The 24,838-nt window shown below is 47.1% G+C and overlaps 1 protein-coding gene across 7 annotated transcripts in view; it reads right to left on the minus strand.

Annotated features, from left to right (window-relative positions):
- Ulk4 (unc-51 like kinase 4) overlaps positions 1-24,838 on the minus strand; it is a 336,112-nt gene that overhangs the window by 87,728 nt on the left and 223,546 nt on the right. For all 7 annotated transcript variants that reach the window (XM_052724642.1, XM_052724631.1, XM_052724593.1 and 4 more), the window contains one exon: positions 3,424-3,609. In XM_052724642.1, the coding sequence (XP_052580602.1) occupies positions 3,424-3,609 (186 nt within the window). The remainder of the gene's footprint in view (positions 1-3,423; positions 3,610-24,838) is intronic.

Genomic DNA, 24,838 nt, shown 5'->3' on the forward strand with positions numbered 1-24,838 from the left:
ACTAGTCAATCATTCCTAAACACTTGTACTTGGACCAGAGGAAGGTGTCATGGCACCTCTAAGCCTCACCTGGAGGCTCAAGGCATTAGTGTCCTTGACATGCCCATGCCCATGCCAACAACACCCAGGGCTTCCCGGGTCCCCACAGGCACAAGGCACAGGACAGAGATGTTTCGAGGAATGGACGCTTGTGAGACATCTTAATGTCATCACCTTCAGTCACCTCACTACTCCACACCTGACACCTTCACTGCCCCAGACACATGGGCCTGAGGATGACAGGAGTCATCGTCTTGTTAGCAGCCTTATTTCAGCCAGTCTTAACCCCAGAAAGTCAGCGGTACCTCACAGGCAGTCATCATGCTGAGTTTTGGAGTGCGCTAGCTTTAGTTAACTGACGTGGAGGCTAATCTGCAGGCCTCCTAGAGTTGAGCGACACGTAGGCTTGGGAGGGACTGGAAGAATGCCCACCACAGCTTTAAAGCAAAAGCACAAAGTATAATTAAAAACCTCCAGTTTCCTGGTACACAGAGACAGGTAACTAGGTCTTCAGGTTCCACAGGTTCCATGTTGTTTTCTGAGTACACTAAACATGACGGAGTAAGGGAGAGGACCTGGGGGCACATTCACACCTATCAGCAGAAATTGAACAGCCTGCTTCTCTGTTAGTGAAAACTATGATTTCAGAAAGATACTGTCCCAAGACGTGACCCTACGCAGACATGCCAGGGTACTTCTTCTAATGACCACACATCCCCCAAACCCACCAGTGACAGCCACAGTATTCCAGTCACGACGTGCTCCTTCTAGGGCCATTTGTACTTCAGGGTTGCCTTCTCTGAATCCACAGGGCAAACCTACCTCAGGACGTTAAAAGATATGGAGCCATGTCCATGTGCTCCTGGCCAGCATGTGCATCCAATGACCTTGTTTCAGACAGACCCTTGAGGGAAGGTTGTCCCTCTGTAACTTCTTACAACTCAAATACTCCTAAGTGTGTCCTCCATAACTCCATCATGGACACCAGGCAGTCCCTCTGTGGAACCCGACCGCTATGGTCCAGGGAGCTGATGGGCAGGTTACAGGGACACAGGAGATCCTGCTGAGTTCCTGACTCCAACCCTGTACAGGGCCTGTCCAATCTTACCTCAGACCTGGGCTGGGGCACAGTGGGGAAGGAGTACAAACTGGGGACTAACTACACGCTCACTAGAGCTGGCCTCAGGCTGATTGACATCTAGGAGGCAGGAAGAGGAGGATCCTGAAGGATTGAAGAGAAACAAACAACCGTTGATGACAAAGCTTTTGCGTTTTCTGCTTGTCCTGACTGAGCCCACTCTGAATGCCCATTAGAGGCCAGGTCTAACAAGCAAGCTTCACCTCACAGTCAAGACTAGTGGATTCAACAGAGACGCTGCCACCGCCCTCAGAGAGCAGGATCTTCAGTTCCAACATTCACTTCCAAGCCTCAAATGCCATGAAAACTTGGGTCTGGTGGCTCTACCCTCTGAGTCCATTTCTGTCTCCCAGTTGAGCTCCAGGGATCTCTGGGTTTCACATGGGACATATTTTCTCTTCTCTCTGTGTGTGATGCCAACATATCCTCCCATTCATAATTTAAACATCACATGCTATGCTTGCCATTGTCTTCACTGGGAGTGCCCTGTGACCTTGGCTGACCTTTTCAGTTCAGCACCCCAATGCCCTGCTTCACATGCAGCGATAGAGCGACTCTCCCAGGGTGTTTTAGATCAGTGGTTCTCAACTTGTGGGTAGCGACCCCCACAGGGCTTACACATTAGATATCCTGTATATTTAATATTTACATTACAATTCATAACAGTAGCAAAATTACAGTTACGAAGTAGCAACAAAATAATTTTTATGGTTGATGGTCACCACAGCATGAGGAACTGTATGAAAGAGTCACAGCATTCGGGAGGTTGAGAACCGCTGCTCTAGATCAACGTTCTGTCCATCTGCTTGGATGGAAGCCCACAGGATGCAAATGCGGATGAGAAGAGCAGCTGCTGGGATGTGCTAGGAGCCTCTCATGCTGCTCTGCCACCTCCCAGCTTAGAAGAGTCCACAAGCTCACTGAGCCTTACTTTTCAGCCTGTAAAACCCGAACAGTCCTGGGTGCCGCTCTCTGAGACCACGTAAGACACAAATGAGACAATGTTGAAAGGCCATTCACGGAACCCAGGGCAGTGGTAACCTCTGACAACCATGTCAGACCCTATAACTCACTCCAGCCACAGCAAGAACAAGTCCACACCAGCCTGTGACGGCCACAGACCTCAGGGTAGGGAAGGGCCGCAGGAGAGATGTGCTGAACAGGCCCCCAGGATGTGCTGCTGCCCGTGTTCCTCAGTGTCTGCCTTCGCAGCAGAGAAGGCAAGCAAGCTTTTCTTCAAGAGTGCTTTAAAGAGTACTGACGTGGGACCCCCGTGAATGGGTCCCTGTGAATGACCCTTTCACAGGGGTCACATCTCAGACACCCTGTATATCAGGTATTTACATTATGATTCATAACAGTAGCCAAATCACAGTTAGGAAGTAGCGATGAAAATAACTTTATGGTTGGGGGTCACCACGACATGAGGAACTGTATGAAAGGGTCGCAGCGTTAGGAAGGTTGAGAATCAATGCTCTAAAGAGACACAAGCTGAATATTTTTTTAAAAAATAAGGAAAGAGAAATGAAAGAAAATTAGACAGAAGGCGATATTTCCCCTTAGAATATAGTGCTGGGCAACAGAATTTACATTTTCCAATTGCCACAAAACTAAAATATACAATAACACCACACGTAAGCAAAGCAAGCAAAATTAACATGCCAGTAATGGGTAGATGTTCGTACTGAGCCCTAGAGTGTGGTGAGCTGGCAAGGGCCATCATTGCTTCTGGGGACTCAGGGACATGGGAAGGAAATATCACGCAGACCAAACGTGGTGAAAGACAGAGAGTGTGCAAGTCCATTCCAGATTAAACTATAACACACCGGATGGTATCTTAGACTAGGGAAAAAAGTCACTGAAGTTACAAACCAGGGCAGTCAGCAGAAGTAGAACACGTACAGCAGGCGTGGAAGAATGGAACCAACGTTAATTCCTAACCAGGGCTACTACAGCCAGAGACGTCTGTCCTCCTCCTCCTCCCTCCCTCCCTCCCTCCCTCCCTCCCTCCCTCCCTCCCTCTCTCTCTCCTCCTTCCTTCCTTCCTTCCTTCCTTCAAGAATGATGCCTCTTACATTTCTCAAATAGTTCAGAAAAACGTAACACATATAGACTATGACCAATGTCAGTCACAGATGACAACATCTGTGTACAACAGGCAGCTGGGAGGCCAAGGCACTTGTGAAACATTTCTGGAGATGAGAAATGAGGTCCCTGCCAAGTGTGGGTGCCATGGGCCGACTCACCATCCTCCTGAGTATCCGCAGCAGAAGCTTCTGGTCCTTTGGGTCTTCCTTGGTCACCAGGAGGTCAGCAAAGGTCTCCAGGTTTTCCGGGGACAGGCTGTCCGGGTTCTCCCCTCCATACAGCTGCACCAGGATGGACAGGCACTTGGATGAAACCTCAGAGATCTCAGGGTCCTCACTGGGAAGCTGGAAGTGGGCAGAGAGAGCTGAGTAAGTTCTACCTGGTACGATGTGCCACTCAAGACCAGCTCCACCAGCTTCACCACGGGAGGCTCAAGACCAGCCCGAACCAGCTTCACCATGGGAGGCTCAAGACCAGCCCGAACCGGCTTCACCATGGGAGCTCAGGTGTGAGGAGAAGGTGAGGAACATTCAAGGGACTGCACCATTTAAACACTACAATGCGTTAAAGAAGCTATTCCACACCAAGTCCAGCACTTGGTACACTTTCCACCATCCACTGAGGCTGAGGAATGGCCAGCAGCTAGCGGTGATCGGGATGGATCTCAGACATGTAGCCAACACACACTTTCTCTTGTATTCACAGTGGGGTGCACCAACTGCATCGACAGCCTTGGATTTGGACGCTTCTCTCCCCATGCCCTTTGTTTTCTTTCTTGAGGCAGGGTCTCACTGTGTAGCCCAGGCTAGCCTCAGCCCCTCACCATGCTGGAGTCACAGATGTGTCCCTGAATACCTAATTAGACACAAATTTACTAGTAACTTGTTTAGGAAACCTCTACTACATAAAAGACACCAAAGCTTACTATTCCTAAGACATTTTAAAAAGCTTTTATCAACAGGGTGTTTTTCCTTATTTCCTTCTTAGCTCACTATGGTACAGATAAGCTACTGGCTTTGGGGGAGCTTCTGTGTCCTGCCACTTAGCGGATTATCACTTTCTACTGCTAAGTAACATTCCACTCACTAGATATCCCACTCTTTATGCACACATTGAAGAAAAGGTGCCTCGTTTCAGATCTGAAGCTATAAAACTCCCGTGCATATCTGTACAGGTCCTAAAATAAAGCATTCACATTCATTCTCCAGGAAGCCCAGGGTAGCTGCCAGACTGTGCCTGGGGGACTCAACATTAGTCATGTATCTTCCCATCGCACAGTCCAGCTGATGCAGAGGCACGGTCCAGCCTCGCATGCGTCGCACTTAGCTTCATGTCGTTCATGCCCTCTCCTCTCGGGCACCTGGCGCCCTCCCTGTACCCATCCACTCTTTGCCCATTAGTAATGAATATTCACTGTTGACATTTCAAAGTTCCTTAAACATTCCTGGTGCAGCTCCCCCTGGCTGGCTTACATTTCCCAAGCATTCCCTCTGGTCTGGGAACAGGTTCTTCTTGTCAACTTCACAAAGACTTTGGCAGAAAAAATAGTTTTGATGAATTCCAGTTAACGGATTTTCTATTCCTAGGAATGTCTTGGGTAAACATTCAGGCTTGAAGATTTTGACTTATATTTTTCTCTAAATTTCTTAGTTTTATATTTTACACTCAGGTTTCACTTAATTTGAGGTTAACTTGCATATATGATGCTGGACCTCAGGAAGAGGACTCTGTTTCTTGTGAGTCACCCCCGCCCCCGACACACACACTCCCCACACTGAACATCCTGTTGCTCCTGAACACACATTAGTTAAAAATCATCCGGGAGGGCTCGCTAAGAGCACTTGCTGCTCCGGCAGAGGACCCAGTTTGGCTTCCAGACTCACAACCACCTGTAACTCCAGGGGACCCAATGCCCCCCACACACGTGTGCATACCTACACACAGATACACACACATGAATACACAATTAAAAAAGCAAATCTTTGGAAAATCACCTGGACATGTTTACATTGTCTTGCTGCATTCTTTATTCTGATTGGTCCATCCAGATATCTATCCCACCACTGGTCACACTGTCCTCACACACCACAGAGAGCTCCCCTCCCATGGCTTTCTTCTCTTTCAAAAATTACTTCAGCTGATTTAGGGTGTCTGCTTTTCTTTATAAATTTTAGAACCAGCTGCCTGTTTCTGGAAATCTGCTGGTGAGGCCTCAGTGCAGGAGTGAGTGTCTCTCTCCATCCATTTCCGTCATCCTTGATTTCTTCCCCGAGTTCTGCAGTGTTCTGGACATGCCCGCTACCTGAGGGCTGAGGTGCACTTCACTCTCTTTGCAACAATTTTACACAGTATTGTTTTTTTAATTTGAGTTTCTATACACTCGTTGTTAGTTTACACATCCATCCAGGATTTTTAAAAAGTGAATTTTCAGGTGTAATGCCAAAATCACAGATCCGTGATCATATGTGGTCGTACATTTTGATGAGCTTGACTGTCGGCTCTTCACCGTGTCTGGACTTTGCAGCCTGGATGGAATGACTCAACTCTGAGTGTGGTCTACACAGTCAGGCAGGGCTGGCTTCCTTCGAGAACGCTGCCTTTCTTCTCATTCCCCTGTCCTACTCAGAACTTTAGTGCCACGCCACCTAAGAAGGGCGGCCACGGCATCACGACTCCCCTAATCCTGGGAAGTGGGATGGAGTCGCTCGCTATTAAATATGATGTTGGCTGTAGGTTTTTCATAGGCGTTTTATCAGCTTGAGAAGGCTTTCCATCTAATCCTAGTTTGATGAGAGTTCTTATCAGAAACTAGTGCAAGACTTTGTCAACTACTTTTTCTGTACAGATTCATGTTATATCCAATTTCTTCATAATACTGTGTATCTGGCAGGATATATTAACTGACATTTGCTGAACAAACCTCATACATCTGGAGGGAATCCTTCTGGGCCACTGTGTTCTGCTATACACAGGTGTGCTCAATTCATGAACACTGCATGAAGGACTGCTGAATCTTAGGTCATGAGAGACACCAGCCTGTGGTTGTTTTGATTAGTGGTGTTTTGTGTGTGCAAGGCACATGTGCGTGTGTGTGCGTGTGTGTGTGCATGTGTGTGCGTGTGTGTGTGTGCACGCGTGTGTGCATGTGTGTGTGCACGCGCGCGCGTGTGTGTGTGTGTGGTGTGTGTGTGTGTGTGTGTGTGTGTGTGTGTGTGTGTGTGTGTGTGTGTGTGTGTATGTGTGTGTGTATTGGGTTTTTCTTTTGCTTTTCTGGTCATTTTTTTCAAGTCAACATCAGCCTGACCCCAGCCTCAGTACATGGATTGGGAAATACTTTCCTCTCTTTTATTTTCTCTAAAAAATTAAAGTTGTTGCCCAATCCTCTGTCTGGTAGAATATTCTGGTGAAATTATCTGGGTTTGGAGAGATTAGAAATTCAATTTCTTTAATGATTCTAGAGCGACTCAGTATCCATCTTGGTTGAAGTTTTTTGTTATAAGAGAACGATTAATTTCTTCATGAGCACAGAGTTGTTCAGAACATTCCCAAGGCTCCTCTCAGAGGCTGTGCCCATGTCCTCCATTCCAACCCACACCATTTATTTCTGTTTCTCTAATCTTTGCCAGTTTCTTGTAAGCTTTTAATTTTGCTTTTGTTTTCCAAAGAGTTATTTTTTTATTTAATTTGTTTTCCTCTTTTTATTTGCTTTGAGTTGATTTTATATTTACTTCTTTCATTCCCTAAGGTCTCCCCCATCCCATAAGGTCTCCCCGCAGCATTTTTATACACACGTTCCTGTACTTTGCTCTTACTCATTACCCTCCCCTCCTGCACTCCCCCACTCTGCTTGCTGATCCCCTTCCTACCCCCCACCCTCTCTCCTTCCTTATTAATTTTGTTTGCTGTGCAGCACTGGGGATTGAGCCCTGGGCCTCAGGAATGCCTGGCAACCGCTTCGCTGCTAAATGCCAGCTCCAGGCCCTGTTCATCCTCTGAAGCATCCTCACTACAGAACCCAGGCTGGCCTCAGGCTCCCAAGTGCCGGTCACACACAGTGCCACCACCCCAGGCTCAGCTTTCCTTTCTCGAGTTTAAGTTTCTGGTATTACAGATTCTTCTCTAACCGATACTTTCAGCTATAGCCTACAAATTTTGATGTATTTTCATTTTAGTTCAAGTCTACGTATGAAAATTTCCTTTGAGAATTCAAGCGTGTTTTCATTTCAGATGTTAAAGACTCTCCTGTTGTCTGACTGACTCCTAGCTTGGCTCCACCAGTGTCAGGGAAGTAACTCTAGGGGAAAGGCCAGCTCTGGCTCACAGCTCAAGGGTGCAGTCCATCATGGCAGGGGTCAAAGAGAGGGACAGGTGCCGCTGCTCCGCTGCCTTCTCCACTACATGGGCTCAGTCACGGATCCCAGCCAGGGAATAGCCCCAACCTCTACCAAAGTTATCATAATCATCCCCACGGGCGTGTGCAGGGCCCACCTCCCAAGTGCTTCTAGGCTCCGTCACCTTGACAACTAACACTATTGCAAATGGCTTATTCTATGTAGAAACTTCACTAGTTTTATCTTCAATGTTTATTATACTCCTAATTTTATTTATAGACTCAACCACATCCAATTAAATTTGAACTAAAATAAACATATCATCGTTATACTTTAAGTACACCCATTTGGCACCTTGTTTTTCTCTGTCAGTCTAGCTTCTCGGAAGCATTCTTCCTGGCCACCTTGAGTACTCTGTGGGACGATGAGACATAAGCAGATAAACACATGCAGCCTGGACATGATTCTAAGGAAACACACACTTGAATTTTAAGAACTGTTTTAAAGTAATTTAAAATCACAGTTGTGGTGTGTTTGTTTCTCTTTGATCAATGTATCCAACACAATGGATTTCAGACATCTTTCTATTCTATTCTAAAAATATTACCTACCACAGTGCTTTGTCAAAAGTTGTATCGGGAAACTCAGTTCCAGAGAAGAAAATACAAAGAACAAAAACAACCACTTCACAGCAACGTTTCCTGTCCCTTTGATGTTGCTGACGCGCCAGGAGATGGATCTCTGCACTGTTAGGACATCTTTTACAGGATTCCACCCAAGGCCATCCATCGCGCCTGCCCACCTGGCTGCAGTGAGAGTATCACTTAGGGCTGGAAATCCCAGTGTCCACGATGCTGCCCCTCTCCCCTCTCACTGGAGTGAGGGATGCTGATAGGTCTCCACCCCCAACACATCATACTCTGAAATGTGGGGATTTAGAAAGACAAAGACCTGTCACTCCTTTCATTGATTTGATTCCAAATCTACACATCACAGATTTAGAAACCACCCCAAAGACAAACCGAAAGGCACAGGGAGCAGAGATGGGTCCTGACTTGTCCTGAGCGGCGTCCACAACGCTCTGCGGGGTTTGCTGCCGAATGGTAGGAACACAACTCCTTTGAAAGGTCCTCACCTTAACACAGAACGGCTGAAGCTTCAGAGAACGAGTGTGTCAACAGTCATTTGAGAAATCAAATACTGAGTTATAACCTTTAATAATAGCAAGCTTTCACATAAAAATTTGGATTTAGTGGTTTTTGGTGTTTTTATTTTTTCCTACTATTGGAAGTATTTGCCACAAATCCTTATCCCCACAGTGAACCTGGCTCCACGAACTCTCTGGAGTCCCAGGTTCCACTGTCCTGACCTCTGGGTGACACACCCATCTTATAAGCTGATTTGTCAACTGCTTTTCTCTCCGAAATGCACAATTCCTGGCTTCTAGTCAGTCCTTTAAACACTTTACAGAGTGCTCACTGGTTCCACCTGGTTTATAACAGCACAGATGGGAAAGAGGTGTAGACAGAGCTCAGGAGCACAGTGAAGCACGCTGGGAGGAGCAGGAAGGACAGATTCCAAACAGGCAAGTAGAAAAGGAACAGAATTTGCTTTCAGCCCTGAAACGCATCACCAGAAGGTAAGATGGAAAGAGTGAGGAAGGATCTGTTGCCCAGCTGTGACAGCCTTCAGGCCTTGCGGAGACAGCCAGGACTGGACAGCCAGGGTCTTCTGACCGTGCGACCATGCACTGAGGTCCCACGTGATGGGGACACTGTCAGAAGGAGCCACAGCACTAGAGCGCGGGCACCTCTGTGCAAGAGGGCGAAGGGGTGATGGTTTGTCTGGGAGGGCACTCCCAGGGGGCTTCATCGGTGCAGGAAGGTGCACCCTGCAGGTGGACAGTGCAAGCCCCTGGGCCGGGGTCCTGGGCTGAACAAAAGGAGGTGGGTGGGTGGACGAAAAGGTATCTACTGCATCCATTGCTCTCTGCCTCCTGACTGTGGACACAAGTGACCAGCTGCCTTATATGATGAACTAGACCTCAGACTGTGAACCAAAATAAACCTGTCTTTGCTGTCATACTGTCACAATTATTGTCAGGAAGGTCCCAAGGCCGAGAGTACAGGAGGTATGAGGTGAGAGGCAGTTAGAGCGGGCACATGATATCACACCAGGCCGCATCATCATCAGCCTGGGCTCCTTTGAGGAAAGTCCTCTGGCCAGAGAGCAAGGGCAGGAGCCATGCGGATGCTGGAGGAAAGACTTTCAAGGTTTCCACACCAACATCAAAGCCCATGACATCACTTTGGAATGCATCCAAAACTAGGAAGGACGAAGACGAAACGGCAAAATCTGGAAATTCCTTCATTCCAGAATCTGGGTGGTAACATGTGTTGGGGTGCAAACTTTTCAACTTCTCGGTTGGGAACTTTAATAAAAGTGCTATAGGAAAAGAAAAAACAAACCAAAAAAAGAGAGATGGCAGTGTGCTTGGTGTGAGGACTTGAGAGGAGGCATCAGGGCTGGGCTGAATGTGCAGTGAGGCCAGGCCAGAGGATCTGGGCAAGAGCAGGGGAAGGGAGCATGGCCTGCAGACACGGAGGTCAGCTAGCCACACCGCTGCCACTCACAGCTGGCTCAGCTGTTACCATGGGGAATCACTTAGGCAAGGGGTACAGAGTTATGCAATTCATGGGGTCACAGCAAAATTCCCAACCTGGAAACTCTCAACATGCAGGACTGTGGTGCATAGCAACACATGACCAGTTAGAGCTTCAACGCCACCCATGATGGGTGTGAAGTAGGAAACCTGTCCTTAGTGAGTCCCCACCAGCTTGTCCACCACACATGGCAGAAATCAGGAACACTTTGCTCTGCAGTACCTTCTGGCCAAGTCTCAGCTCCAGATTCTCAGGGAACAATGTGGCACTGTGTAGGTGTCCCCGAGGGGGACAATGACATCAAATGACACGCCAACACACATACACAACCCAGGCAGTGGGTTCCTTACTGTGGAGAATCTGGAGGAGAGCCTAGGAGGCCTCAGGTGTTGGGAAGCTCGTGAGAATCCATTAGAAAACATTCCTAGCCTCACACACAGGCTGCAGGAGCTGCAGAGAAAGGCCACCTACAAGCCCTCCAGGCTTCTCCAGGCACCAGACACACGAGTGGTGCACAGACATAAAACTTCCTCTAATACATATGTACAGATATATATTTATGTGTAATATATAATAATACAAATGAAGACTGGCTAGCTGGGCTTTCAGCATCAACTATGGTCTTGTTCCTACTCTCCCCATTCCCACAAACTAGCTCATGCTCCTAGAGCTTGAGCCATTCTTGAGTTGAACCTTCCTTCCATGTTGACACTGGCCCTCCAATTTTCTGTCAGGTTAGATTTTCTTTTAAAAAAATTCTCATCTGGGGCTGGAGAGATGGCTCAGCAGTTAAGGGCACTAGCTGCTCTTCCAGAGGACCTGGGTTCAATTCCCAGCACCTACACGGCAGCTCACAACTGTCTGTAACTCCTGTTCCAGGGGATCAACACCCTCACACTGACACACATGCAGGAAAAAACGCCAGTATACATGAAATACAAATAAATAAATTTAAAATAATTCTCATCTGCCTCCTAAGTGAAAACGATTGTCAGTTGTGAGCCGTTTTCAAATATTATGAAACTCACTATCACTTTATGAATGAACTGGGAGCCTTTCCACTGGCTTTATGCTCTGGATCATCAGAGTAACATGGGTCGGGTTGTTTGTTTCTTTAGGAACTAGGATTCACTTGTAAACCACAGGGCAGCATTCCAACACCAGCAATGAAGATGCCAGATGCCCCATTACCGTTGAGTCGAGCACTTAGTTCCCAGAAGGTGGCGCTTTTCTGAGGGTTTGTAGTTTGTAGGAGACCAAGTAGGTGTGGGGGGCGGTTCTTAGGGGTACACTGCCCATGGTCTCCTCCCGTCTTGCTCTCTGCTTCCTCCCTGCCATAAAGACTCTTCTCAGAGGTGTGTCTCAGGAATCTGAGTACAAGAGACATCCCTGACACACCACGTTCACACGTTTGTTTTTCCTGAGTTTTCTGTGTTTGCTGGTGACTAAGGGAGTTCGAGTGTGCTCTTCAAAACTGCAGCTGCTCTAACTGCTTGTGAGAGACCCCTGGCAGGATAACAAAGAGAAGCGTGCCTTTCTATTCCTCAGCCATGGGAAGTCAGATCCTACTTTCTATCATGAGACAGTCAATCCTTGGAGAGGTGACTTCTAAGAAAAAAGTCACGTCAGATATTGAGAAGGCAGACAGGGTGACTGTGTCCTGAGAAACCAACATTTAAAACAGACACTGTTCTAACTGGGGCCATGAGCTGGCCCTGTGGGTAAAGACACTTGCTTTACAGGCCAGATGGCCTGCACTCAGTCCTAGGACCGTGGAGAAGAACACCAGCCCTGCAGAGCTGCCCTCTGGCTTCCACATGTGCATTTTTGGAGTTTGACATTTACTCACATTGATGCCAAGTTTGGTAATTTATAGTTTTCTATTAAAATCATCTATTTTTCCACTTGTCAAATTTAATGCCTTAGAGTTATATGTATTTTGAGATTGTGTGGCTCCTTTCTAATGCTACAACTAAAAAAATCCAAACTGAACCCTCATGAGCTGAATTTCCATCCATACATAGCAAAGCTAAGAAGACTCGTTCCAAAATGTAGGAAGGGAGCACAGTGAGGAAATACTGGGCCAAAGCAAGGCTAAAAACCAGCTGGGCAAATTCCAAACTCGGCATCTTCATGTCTGACGTCAAAATGCTCTTCAGATCTCCAATTCCTTTCAGTTTTGTTGACTGCAACACACTTCTTTCTCTTGGGCTGGTTCCACTCCCTGTTAGCAGCTCTCCTTGGCAGGTATCCCATGGCTCTGTCATCTCTAACATCTTGGGGTCTCCAAGGCAATCCAAGCTTCAACTTCACAGCTTCACGCAATGGCACCTCTACTGGCCTCTGTTCAGGGACACCCCTGACACCTGCCTGGCCTCAGCAGCTTTCCACGGTCTCGGGGACAATTCCATAGCCTGTTTCTTCTATGCTTATCTCTAAAGCCAGAACCACGTGCCTGAAGCTGCCAAGTTCTGCTGCTTGCTGGGGCTGGAACATGGTCTCCTTGTTCAATTACACCTTCATCAGCTCTCTGGTTTTGATAGTTTCCTTCACTGCCTAAGCTTGGCTGTTCTGGAACTCACTCTGTAGACCAGGCTGGCCTCAAATTTAGAGACTAGCCTGCCTCTGTCTCCTGAGTGCTGGAATTAAAGGCATGCACCACCACAACTGGCTGTAAGCTTTTTAAAAATTCCTTTTCACAAGTTAGAAACTTAACTGGGTGGGATCTTGTCCTGAGGTCACCACTCCCTTTATTGTATTTCTTGATCTGTTTCTCTCCTTGAACACAGGATTTAGCTCTATTCTTACTTCCTGGTGCCCCTTTTCTCAATCTGCACACTTTATTTTTATTTGCTCAGCTTGCTCCTTTTCATTATAAATCTTCATTAGAGTTACCACTAATAACCACACAACAGAGTCTATACTAGGCTGTTTTGAGATTTCCTCTGCCAATGGAATTAAACCAAAACTCTTCACTTTAGCCTCAGGCAGACTCTTTGGACATGCGCAAAAAATAGCCAAGGTCTTCACCAAAATATCACAAGAATGATCCCTAGGCCATATATTAATATTCTCCTCTGAAACCTCTTGAGCCAGGCCCCACAGTTCATCAAATCACATTCAGCACCACTGTCTTCCATGCTCCTACTAGTATGGCCCATTAAGCAGTGCTTAAAGCTTTCACCTGCTTTTCTAATCCACAGTCCCGAAGTCCATATTTCTTAAAACAAATGTATAATCAGGCCTAGCACAGCAATACCCCACTCCTGGTACCAACTTCTGTCTTAGTTAGGGTTTCTATTGCTGTGAAGAGACACCATGAGCATGGCAACTCTTATAAGGAAAATATTTAATTGGTGCTGGCTTACAGTTTCAAAGGTTTAGTTCATTATCATTCTTGAGGGGAGCATGGCAGCATGCAGGCAGACATGGTACTGGAGAAGTAGCTGAGAGTCCTACATCTTGCAGGCAACAGGAAGTTGACTGAGGCACTGGGCATGGCTTGGGCATACAAGACCTCAAAGCCCACCCCCACAGTGACATACTTTCTCCAACAAAGCCACACCTCCTAATAGTGCCACTGCCTGTGAGCTGACTGGCACCAATTACATTCACATCACCACACCTAGCCACCTCACTTTGGGGAGCTGACAGAAATGAGGAGAGCGCAGAAGCATGGACGCCACATCAGGATGTTACTTGGGGCATCTAGGACAGCATCTAACTGCAGTCAACCTAAACAGTCACTGGCAAGAACGTCTGAAGTTCACACTAATGACATTCAGGCTGAAAAGAACAAAACCAGTAGCCAGATACAGACAATGAAAGAGTCCATAATTACTGAGCAATACAAAACCAGTGGCTGGATACAGACAACAAAAGAGTTCGTAATACTGAAGCAAATACAGAGAAGAATATATCCATGATGTAGGCACTTGTGACTGCAAGGAAAAGAACAGAGACAGACCATCGCCATAAGCCAGATGCACAAGTGGGGGCTTTGGTTTTACTAATCACCTCTAGCTTGTTTGGATTCCTGTGATGGCTCATCATACCTTTTGCAATTAAAATGTCAGAAAGAAATCTGCCATTTCTATCCCTAAAATTAAAAGAGAAAGGAAAGTTTCCCAGGCACACAAGGGAAATGGCCTCCATGTGACACGAGCCACACACTAACCTGCCAGTGATGTTGGAGTCTTGGGATACTGCTGATGGCTTCCAGAAGACTCAGTGTATTAGGACCATAGAAAAGGAAAATCATGTTAGGACTTGTTGTTACAAAGCTGGAAAGTGTGCTGCAGGACTGGAGTCCAGAAGCCAAGATGATGGGATCTGCATATGGCTCCGTGGTCCAAGTGTTTGGACATGAGTGGAGGTTAGGAGTTCAGATCCCAGGCCCCAGGTAAAAGCCAGCAGACATGGTGACCTGCCTGTAATCCCGGCACATGGGGACAGGGAAGAGGGTTGTTGGAGTGTTGAGCAGGACTAGCCCTGCTGGCAAGCAATCTGGATTCAACCGAGAGACCCTGCCTCAGAGAATGAGGTAGAGAGCAATGGAGAGAGACATCTGATGCTGACCCTTGGGCTTCCACATGCTCACACATGTACACCTACATCTACACCTGACACATGTGACCACGCACATTTGAGCATGCACACATACATGCACAAAAGCACACATGAATGGAAAAAAGTGACTGTTGACTGACTCCAATGTTGCTATGATTGATTGATAAACAAAACGCTGATTGGCCAGTAGCCAGGCAGGAAGTATAGGTGGGACAAAGAGAGAGGAGAATTCTGGGAAGTGGAAGGCTAAGTCAAGAGACGCTGCCAGCCACCGCTGCCTTGAGAAGTAAGATGTAAAGTTACTGGTAAGCCATGAGCCATGTGGCAAGGTATAGATTTATAGAAATGGGTTAATTTAAGATGTAAGATCTAGCTAGCAAGAAGCCTGAGCCATTAGGCCAAACAGTTTAAATAATATAAAGCCTCTGTGTGTTTATTTGGGTCTGAGTGGCTGCAGGCCCAGGCAGGACTGGAGATAACTCCAGCTACACTCCAAGATTGTGAAAATTCTCTCTTGCATTAAAGTAATTCCTTTCTGAAGAGTTCAGATCTAACAAATCCAGGAATGAGGCAGAAGATATGCCCTCAAAGAAAGTAAGAGATAATACAGTTTTTCTTTAAAAATGTGATTTCCAAGGAGACAATGGCTGTCCTTTAATAAAAGTGCAAGGCCCATACGACAAATGCTGCCCTCTAACACTGAAACAATATCCAACCAGGTGATTTACAATAGAACGAAGTCTGTGCAATGCTGTTGAAGCTTAGTTAAGCCTTTATTGTCTGGATGTTTAGTATGAATTCTGTAAGGCAAAGTCGTATCTTTGAAAGCAGGGAGTTCACTTATCCAAGAAATGCATCCAGACAGAGTGAAACAAGACTGTCCATCTCCATCCTGGGGCGGAAGGACTCTGTGGGCCCAGCGGCACTTCTGCAGTATGGTTGGTATGCTCTGAGGACCCTCGTGACTGCAGTATGGTGGGAACTCAATCAACTCTCTGTCTAGCTGTGAGGCCAGCTAATTGTAGAGTTACAGTCTTTGGCAATGCCCTTGGGTCCATTACTTTAGCGCATTAACGAGGCTGTGTGCAAAGAGGGCTTATTACAATATGAGCTGACTGTTTATTAGACGGGGGTAATATGATTACAGAACATGCAGCATGGGAAAGCCCCTGGGAGTCATCGGCAGAGCAATGCTGCAGGCACAAAGCCAGAACAAAAAGCCAACCACAGTTATCAAAACAGCTAGCCCCTTGCATCACAGTTACAGGTGAATAGCCAATGCTATTATATGCTATTCAGTGGCTTCAAACTTGACACAGAGCTGGCCTTTTAGAGAGCATCTACAATCAAATGGCTTGGGGCAGGGACAAAAATAAAACGGAGCACATCCAGCTTCTAGACTCTTGGGAATGCTGTCATCACCATGGTGGGTTTTACTACACAGTGTTATACTACGGTAAAGGTAATGCAGGAGCCACGCAACACACAGACAAAACAAGCACAGTGGGGCACACACTCTGCACCAAGCCCTTGCCAAGACCCTGCGTGCCTAACCCTTCTGTCTCTCAACAGCTCTAGAGGGCATTAACTATCCTGTCCCTTTTTAAAGCCACATTTATTAGTGTGTGGAGATTAGATGACAGCTTGTGGGTTCTACCACATAGGTCCCAGGATAAAACCCAGGTTGTCTGCTTTGGCAGCAAGCCCCTTCGCCTGCTGAGCCATCTTGCCAGCCCTGCATCCTTCTTTCGAGGTGGAAAGCTTGTACTAATTTGCCCACCGCTGTCACTCACCTGTCACCAGACAAGTCCATGCAACCACAGCTGAATGCATGCATGATGTTCAGAGTGGACCAAGCTGACTCTGGCAACGCCATGCTCTCCTGCCCAAAGGCCTGACCCTCATGTGGAATGTTTGATGACAAGGACGATGGCCCTTCCCAGTGATCTGGCTCTGTGGCTGCACTGTCAGCCCTGCTGATGGCAAGGGAAGGGTTAATCCCAGTTTAAGAGACTGAGCTACTAATTAGCATCAGTGAGGTAAAATGCAGTCAGTGTGACCTCAATAGACAAATTTCAACAAATTAGCCACACACCATCAGCACTTCAGCTTTGAATGGTCTTCCTCATCATCACAAGTACACGATGGAACCTATCTGGGGAAAGGTGCATTTCCATAGGGGAATCCCAGAATAAAAGGCTTTCAGCGTGACCCTTGGAGAATGTACTAGAATAGCTCTTTCACACAAAGCATGCTCCCATTTTCCCTCAGTGTCTGTGGAGATCGGTCCAAGATCCTCAAAGGTTACTAAAACCTGCAGATGCTAACTTAGGTGGGAAGGAAGGCCCAGTATCTGCACATAACCTCGACACACCCTTGAATGGACTTTGGGTCATCTCTGGACACCTATAGGATCGAGCACCACATAAACAGGATGCAAATCATTGCTGTGCTATACTGACTGGAAAATGATGAGAAGAATTGTAGCTAGAGTTTTCCTGCCTGGCCCACAGTCAGGACAAATCTCTCTCACCTGCCAGTCCCAAGCCGCTCAAACCCGATCAAGTAAACACAGAGACTTATATTGGTTACAAACTGTATGGCCGTGGCAGGCTTCTTGCTAACTGTTCTTACAGCTTAAATTAATCCATTTCTATAAATCTATACCTTGCCACATGGCTCGTGGCTTACCAGCATCTTCACATGGTGTTTGTCATCGTGGCGGCTGGCAGTGTCTCTGACTCAGCCTTCCACTTCCCAGTTTTATTCTTCTCCTTGTCCCGCCTATACTTCCTGCCTGGCCACTGGCCAATCAGTGATTTATTGACCAATCAGCAACACATTTGCCATACAGAACATTCCACAGCAAAGAATAATCTGTACACATTTGTTACAGGCATGATTTTCTTCACAAGTGATTTCAACTCACAGTTGGCTGAATCCAGGGCTACAGAATGGGTGGAGCTTCAGGCTGACTGTGCTCAACCTCCATTTCTGTGTTATAATGGAATCCCTGACACCCAGCCCTGTGTTTACCTCAATCAGACCTGAACTCAAGCCAAGGAACAAAGGTTTCCTGGACAAAGCTTGGCTGTCATCTCCCTAGCTGTATGCTATTCTCAACTGTGGTCTAAACAGTAAATAATACCAACTGCATCCTGTGAAATGAGGACTCCGCACAGCACACAATCTACTCAGCACCTGATAACTGAAACCTTCCGCCAACATGTGATGTCCATCTCACCCATCATAGTAAAACAGCAGTGGGTAAACCCAACGGTTATACACAGGGACACTAGAAAACACAGGTGACCGTCTGGTTACATCTGTCTTCTAAGTTGGGAGAACCAGTAAAAACCAGACATGAAGCCTCAAAGGGTAAAGGACACTGACATGTTTATCCATAAGATAGACACTATCTTTGTAATGAAAATGTAATAAAAATAAAAAAAAATGTATCAAGGAGAAAAAGAAAGAGTACATTTGTTGCAACAAAAATATGCCCTTCCTAATATTCAAAGATGCCTAATATTCAAAACAGATGAAGCAGGAAAAGAGGGCAGAAGTCACACCAAGCAATCAGAGAGACAGAAATTAAGATAATTAACCATCGCACACAACTTTAATCCCAGCATTGGAGAGGCAGAGGCAGCAAAAGCTCTGTGAGTTCCAGGCCAACCTGGGCCAGCCAGGGATACACAGAGAGTCCCCTACCCCATCACAAAACAGCAAAACAAAACAAGACAACCTACAAAAGATTCTTTCCTTCATTTACAGAGAAAGAAATGCAAGATTTTCAGACTCAAGATTCAACATGTTGGAACAGCAAAAGTGATTCAACTTCACGAAACCTGGGATTGGTACAAATTCTAAGAGAGTGAAAACCGCCCTGCACCCCATGGGGAGGCAGATGAAAGGAAACATTCCCGCAGGCACATGGTCACAGGAGGGCTCTTGATCACTCAGCTCTCGAGTGTTCATGAAGGCCATCAATAAAATTGTGTTTATAAGGGAGAGAAAAGTAGGCTGAAGATTCCACCATGACCTCCTGTGGAAAACGTAGGCACGTGTTTCCATTACAGACCCAAAGACACACAACTCACAGAGCACTGTGTCCTAAGTATTTTGAATTATTTTTACTGGGTGCATAATACCTACATATGAAACATACACATATATGTAAGTTTTATTTTATGGAGAATAGCACATAAGCCACACATGGCTGTATACTGAAGTTTTCCGGTATCCTGCAGCCACTTGGTTTCAAATAAACACAGAGGTTTATTATTAATTACAAACTGTTTGGTCTATGGCTCAGGCTTATTGCTAGCTAGCTCTGACATCTTAAATTAACCCATTTCTATTAATCTATATTTTGCCACGTGGCTGTGGTGTTACCAGTTCCTTGGGTGGTGGGGCTGGCATTTGCCCTGACTCTGCCTTTCTTCTCCCTGTAACTTTGCTTGGATTTCCTGCCTGGCTATAACCTGTGTTTCCATAGGCCAAAGAAGTTTCTTTATTAACCAATAGTAGCAACACATATTCACAGCACACAGAAAGACCATCCCACAGCACATGACAGCTGGGTGTGGCAGTTCATGCCTGTAATTCTAGGACTTGGGCCCTGAGTCAGGGGGATCACTCTAAGTTCTGGGCCAGCCTGGGCTACAGAGTAAGGCTCTGTCTCAAAAAGCTAACAAGTAGGGATGGAGAGATTACCCAGTGGTTAAAAGCATTTGCTGCTCTTGCGGAGGACCACATGGAGGCTTCAGGGAATGTTTGCATGGACACCCACTAACACACACATACACATAAAAAAGAAAAAGAACTCTTTAACAGCAACAACCCAAACACATTTTAAATACTCCAGACACCTGGAGACAAGTGGCACATGTGGTGACTCACCAGTAGTAGAAAGGGCATCGATCTGCAAGTGCACATGCAGGCCACGCGCTGTCCTAGCACGGCCTGCACAGCCCCGTCACCCTGCTTTAGGTCAAAGTGTCCCAGTATGAACTGACTTTAAAACAGGAGCCTACAGGACGAAGGGCGCTCAGCCCTTCAACAGCCCATTCCTCCCCTCCTGCTGAGAAGTGAGGGAAACCCATGACCCAGTTAAACACTGAATTTCCTGTATTTGCAATGTTTCTGTGAGGAGGATTCTGTAATGACCATGGCCTCCGCACATCAAACAGCTGTGAGACTTCATTTACATGAAATATGAGTTTCCTATTTTTGCCTCAAGAGAATCTTTAGTTATGAGCTAGCCACAATTACAGAAATAGTTCCGAGTTGAAAAACATTTCCCCTCCAAACTATATGTACACAAAGAAACATCGGTAGGAACAGTGTGTGAAGGTATCTATAGTTGAGTGTCTCAGAAGACGGGCCTCTGCCTGTTGTGCGTGAACGTGTGCCACCCCACAGGCCAGCTGTGAGAAGGATCAGGAAAGGGTGGCACACCTCAGGACTTCTGTTCCTGAGCCCAGCTCCCTCCCAAGGACAGAGTGAGGCTCTGGGAATTTACCAACCGATGATAGCTTAGCCAACCAAACTGAAAATAAAAAGCCCACTCCAAGTTGCTCACAGGCTAAGCATCCAAATGGCCAGGTGGCTTTTCCTAGAAACCTGTGCTTGTGATGGTCAGTGCTGACTTTAACCTGGACAGGTCTGGAGACAGCTTGGAGAAAGGCCTCCAGGCACACTCATGAGGCATTATCTTGATTAGATTAGTATATGGTCATGTCTGTCAGGGATTGTCCTATTAGGTTAGTCTATGGCCATGCCTTTGAGGAGTACCTTGATTAAGTTAGTCTATGCCTATGTCTGTGAGGGATTATGTTGTTTAAGCTAGTCTACAGCAGTGTTGCTCAACCTGTGGGTCATGACCCCTTTGGGGGTTGAACAACCCTTTCTCATGGGTCACATATCAGATATTCTGCATATGAGATACTTACATTACGATTCATAGCTGTAGCAAAATTACAGCTATGAAATAGCAAAGAAAAAAATTTCATGGTTGGGGGGTCAGCACAACATGAGGAACTGTATTAAAGGGCCGCAGCATTAGGAAGGTTGAGAAGCCCTAGGCTATGGCCGTATCTGTGAAGGATTATTGTGATTAGGTTAACTGATGCAGGAAGACCCACTCTAATCTAATGCTGAAGGGAGGCACCATTCCATGGACTTGGGTCCTGGAAGGGGGAAGTGAGCCAAGCACAAGGGTTCATCGCTTTCTGCTTCCTGACTGCAGATGCAGTGTGACCAGCACCTCAAGCTCCTGCTGCCGGGACTTCCAGGATGGACTGCGCCCTTCATCTGTGAGCTAAGCGGACCCTCTCCGATCTGCTGCTTCTGCTGGGTACTGTTGTCTCACCACAGCAGAAAAGTAACTCCAACCACAAAGCCAAAGAGGCCAAAGAGGCCGAAGCAATCCGAGTTCTAACACGCTCAAATGCACCGAGTTCTAACATGCTCAAACACGCTGTATAATGACCTATGTAAAAATAAATAGCAAGCTTAGCTGAGCAAGTGCTCAGCTACTCCTGACCTGTGAGAACTCAAGCAGAAGTGGAGGAAAACGGTCTGTAAGCATGTCTTTAGGAGTATCTCTAGTGAACACTTTTCAACTGCTATTCCATGGACTATTGCTGAGTTCCATTTCAAACTCACGCTGACTATTTTTCATTATCTTTAGCCTACTGTCTCATGATAGATTTTACGATGATGCAACCTGAAGTGATGAGTAGGGCTTAGCCCAGATGAAGCAAAGAAACAGAGCCTTCATGTGGGTGTCAATCTGCAGCACAGAGTTAGGAACCCCCTGCCCCAGTGTCCTTCTGGGGAGGAGGCAGGAGCTGTATTCTCTAGTAGTGAAGAAAGAGTGGCCCCTGGAGCTGTGCTCTTGTTAGAATCCAAAGCTTCTGTGTCCGCGGCAGAAGAGAGGCCCAGCAGGTCCTCAGGACAGCAGAACAGAGGGCACACGCAAACATTCCTCTCCCTCCCTCCCTCTCCCTTTCTCTCTCTCAAAAGAAATTGCTATTTTTATTTCACAGATAGAACACCAGGTGACAAGACATGGAATTTACTCTGTCTAAAAGTAGAAAAGTATTATTTTCAAATTCAGCACAAGGTTTCATGTTCTCAGTCATGTTGAATGGGGTATTATAGTACCATGAGACATTTCTGTGGCCACAGAAAGCCAACCCAACCATTTTCAGCTTGCATACAGTGGACCAGCACACTGTCCTTAGCTAGAAGAATCAGGGTCACAGCACTGATATCTCTCACTACACAGGTCACTGTCTGGAAGATGGAAAAGGTGCATACCCCTAAGTCTAGGCACGCGCATGCTGAGGTGCCTGTGTCAGAGATCAACTCGTGAGAGTCAGTTCTCTCCTTCCACCATGTGGGCTTGGGGGTCGGGGGAATCGAACTCAAGTCCTAGCATTCTGGAGGCAGAGTTAGGCAAATCCCTGAGTTCCAGCTCAGCCAGTACTTCATAGTGAGATACTGTCTCTCTCTCTCTGTATTTTTAAAAACTGGGAAAATTGCCCTCACTTGCTGAGTCTCCATTCCTGTTCTGTGATTTTCTAAATGCTTGATTGATTAATCAAAGAACTTGGAGTCCTTCTGCCTTCCTTCTGTTTTCAGTGGGTTTGGCCACAATCTTAACTGCTGCTTCTGCTGACTCTGGGTGAGCTTGCTTTCCGCGCCCCCCCCCCCCCCCCCCCCCCCCCCCCCCCGGTCTCCAGGCAGCAGTGAGTTCACTGGTGGGAGCTTCCTGCAGATTCTGCTGCAGTATGCTTTTGCATCTGTCTCCACCTGACCCTTATCTCCCAGGGTGGTGGCACCCTGCTGCCTGACCACAGTGTACAGTGCAGAAACAGCAAATGGGCAAACCTCCAGAAAACAACGGCTGCTTTTGGGGGGCCTTGCAGAACAGACTGGGTGACAGACATCAGCCATGCGTCATCAGGCACACTGCTGTGAGCAGGCTCCTGCCAGCCTGTGATGGACCACCATCTGGACATACAAACTACTTCTGAGTCAGTGTCCCCACAGGATGCAATGTGGCCAGAGGCATCCAGCTTCCAGACCTGCCAGCTCCTAACATCACGACCTTGCCAAACACGGTATCAGGAAAGCAGCTGAACTTGGATCTGGTAACACTGTTAGCCAGGAGGACAGCTGCTCAGGACAAGTTGCCTGATGACAAGCACCCTTACGCTCATCCCTGGCAGGTGCTGGGCCCCTTTTACCCAGGGGACTCCCCTGTGCCTTCCTCAGATGTGGCACCAGCTGCCCTGATGACACCAGCAGCCGGTGTCTGGGCAAGCTGATAGGTGCCTGCAGCAGCTAAGGTGTTTCTAGTGTTTCTAGGTAGGAGCTCAGAACACCATTTCTCCATGTTCAAGGCTTAACACACTTGCTTCTGGTAGCAGAGGGAGCCTTTGTGGGGTAAGGACTGCAGTACCCTGTGTGCGTGCATGCGCTAATCCTAGAGGATGCTGGGTATACGCCCATTACTAGAAGATGCTGATTTTAAGGGCTGGTGAGATGGCTCAGCAGGAAAAGGAGCTTGCCACCAAACTGATGACCTGAGTTTGATCCCCAGGACCCACAAAGGAGAAGGAGGGCTGACTTCTGCAAGTTGTCCTCTGACCTCCCACCTGTATTCTGACATGTGTTCATACACACAAGATAATTAAATAAATGTAAACAATACTTATTCTAAATATAGGTTAAATTACATGCACAAGATCTTCCAATTATATATACATTATAAAAATATACATTGAATTAGCATCTGATAACATCCTAGTATTTTGTCTAATGCCATGTTATATTTCACCACATTATTAAATATGCTTTGAAAATCATATTCAGTGGCATTAGAATTCTACCTTAAAACTAGAATTTTGGGACAGAGAGATTGCTTACTGGGGAAAAGCACTCACCACACAGACTGGCAACATGATCTAGAGCCCTCAGAGTCTACATAAAAAGCCCGAAGCAGTGGCCTCACATCTGCAAGGCCTCTGGTGAGATGGGAGAAAAGACAGAACTGCCAGGAAGTTCAGGGGTGAGCAGCCTAGAGTTCCAAGCACAGGTGAGCTAGCCTAGAGTACCAAGCACAGGTGAGCTAGCCTAGAGTACCAAGCACAGGTGAGCTAGCCTAGAGTACCAAGCACAGGTGAACAGCCTAGAGTACCAAGCACAGGTGAGCTAGCCTAGAGTACCAAGCACAGGTGAGCTAGCCTAGAGTACCAAGCACAGGTGAGCTAGCCTAGAGTACCAAGCACAGGTGAGCTAGCCTAGAGCACCAAGCACAGGTGAGCAGCCTAGAGCACCAAGCACAGGTGAGCTAGCCTAGAGTACCAAGCACAGGTGAGCAGCCTAGAGTACCAAGCACAGGTGAACAGCCTAGAGTACCAAGCACAGGTGAGCAGCCTAGAGCACCAAGCACAGGTGAGCTAGCCTAGAGTACCAAGCACAGGTGAGCAGCCTAGAGTACCAAGCACAGGTGAGCTAGCCTAGAGTACCAAGCACAGGTGAGCAGCCTAGAGTACCAAGCACAGGTGAGCTAGCCTAGAGTACCAAGCACAGGTAAGCAGCCTAGAGCACCAAGCACAGGTGAGCTAGCCTAGAGTACCAAGCAGAGGTGAGCAGCCTAGAGCACCAAGCACAGGTGAGCTAGCCTAGAGTACCAAGCACAGGTGAGCAGCCTAGAGTACCAAGCACAGGTGAGCAGCCTAGAGCACCAAGCACAGGTGAGCAGCCTAGAGCACCAAGCACAGGTGAGCAGCCTAGAGCACCAAGCACAGGTGAGCAGCCTAGAGCACCAAGCACAGGTGAGCAGCCTAGAGCACCAAGCACAGGTGAGCAGCCTAGAGCACCAAGCACAGGTGAGCAGCCTAGAGCACCAAGCACAGGTGAGCTAGCCTGGAGCACCAAGCACAGGTGAGCAGCCTAGAGTACCAAGCACAGGTGAGCAGCCTAGAGCACCA

This window comes from Peromyscus californicus, unplaced genomic scaffold (genome assembly GCF_007827085.1).
Source record: "Peromyscus californicus insignis strain IS unplaced genomic scaffold, ASM782708v3 Scaffold_11__1_contigs__length_118956290, whole genome shotgun sequence".
NCBI classification, from domain to species: Eukaryota; Metazoa; Chordata; class Mammalia; order Rodentia; family Cricetidae; genus Peromyscus; species Peromyscus californicus.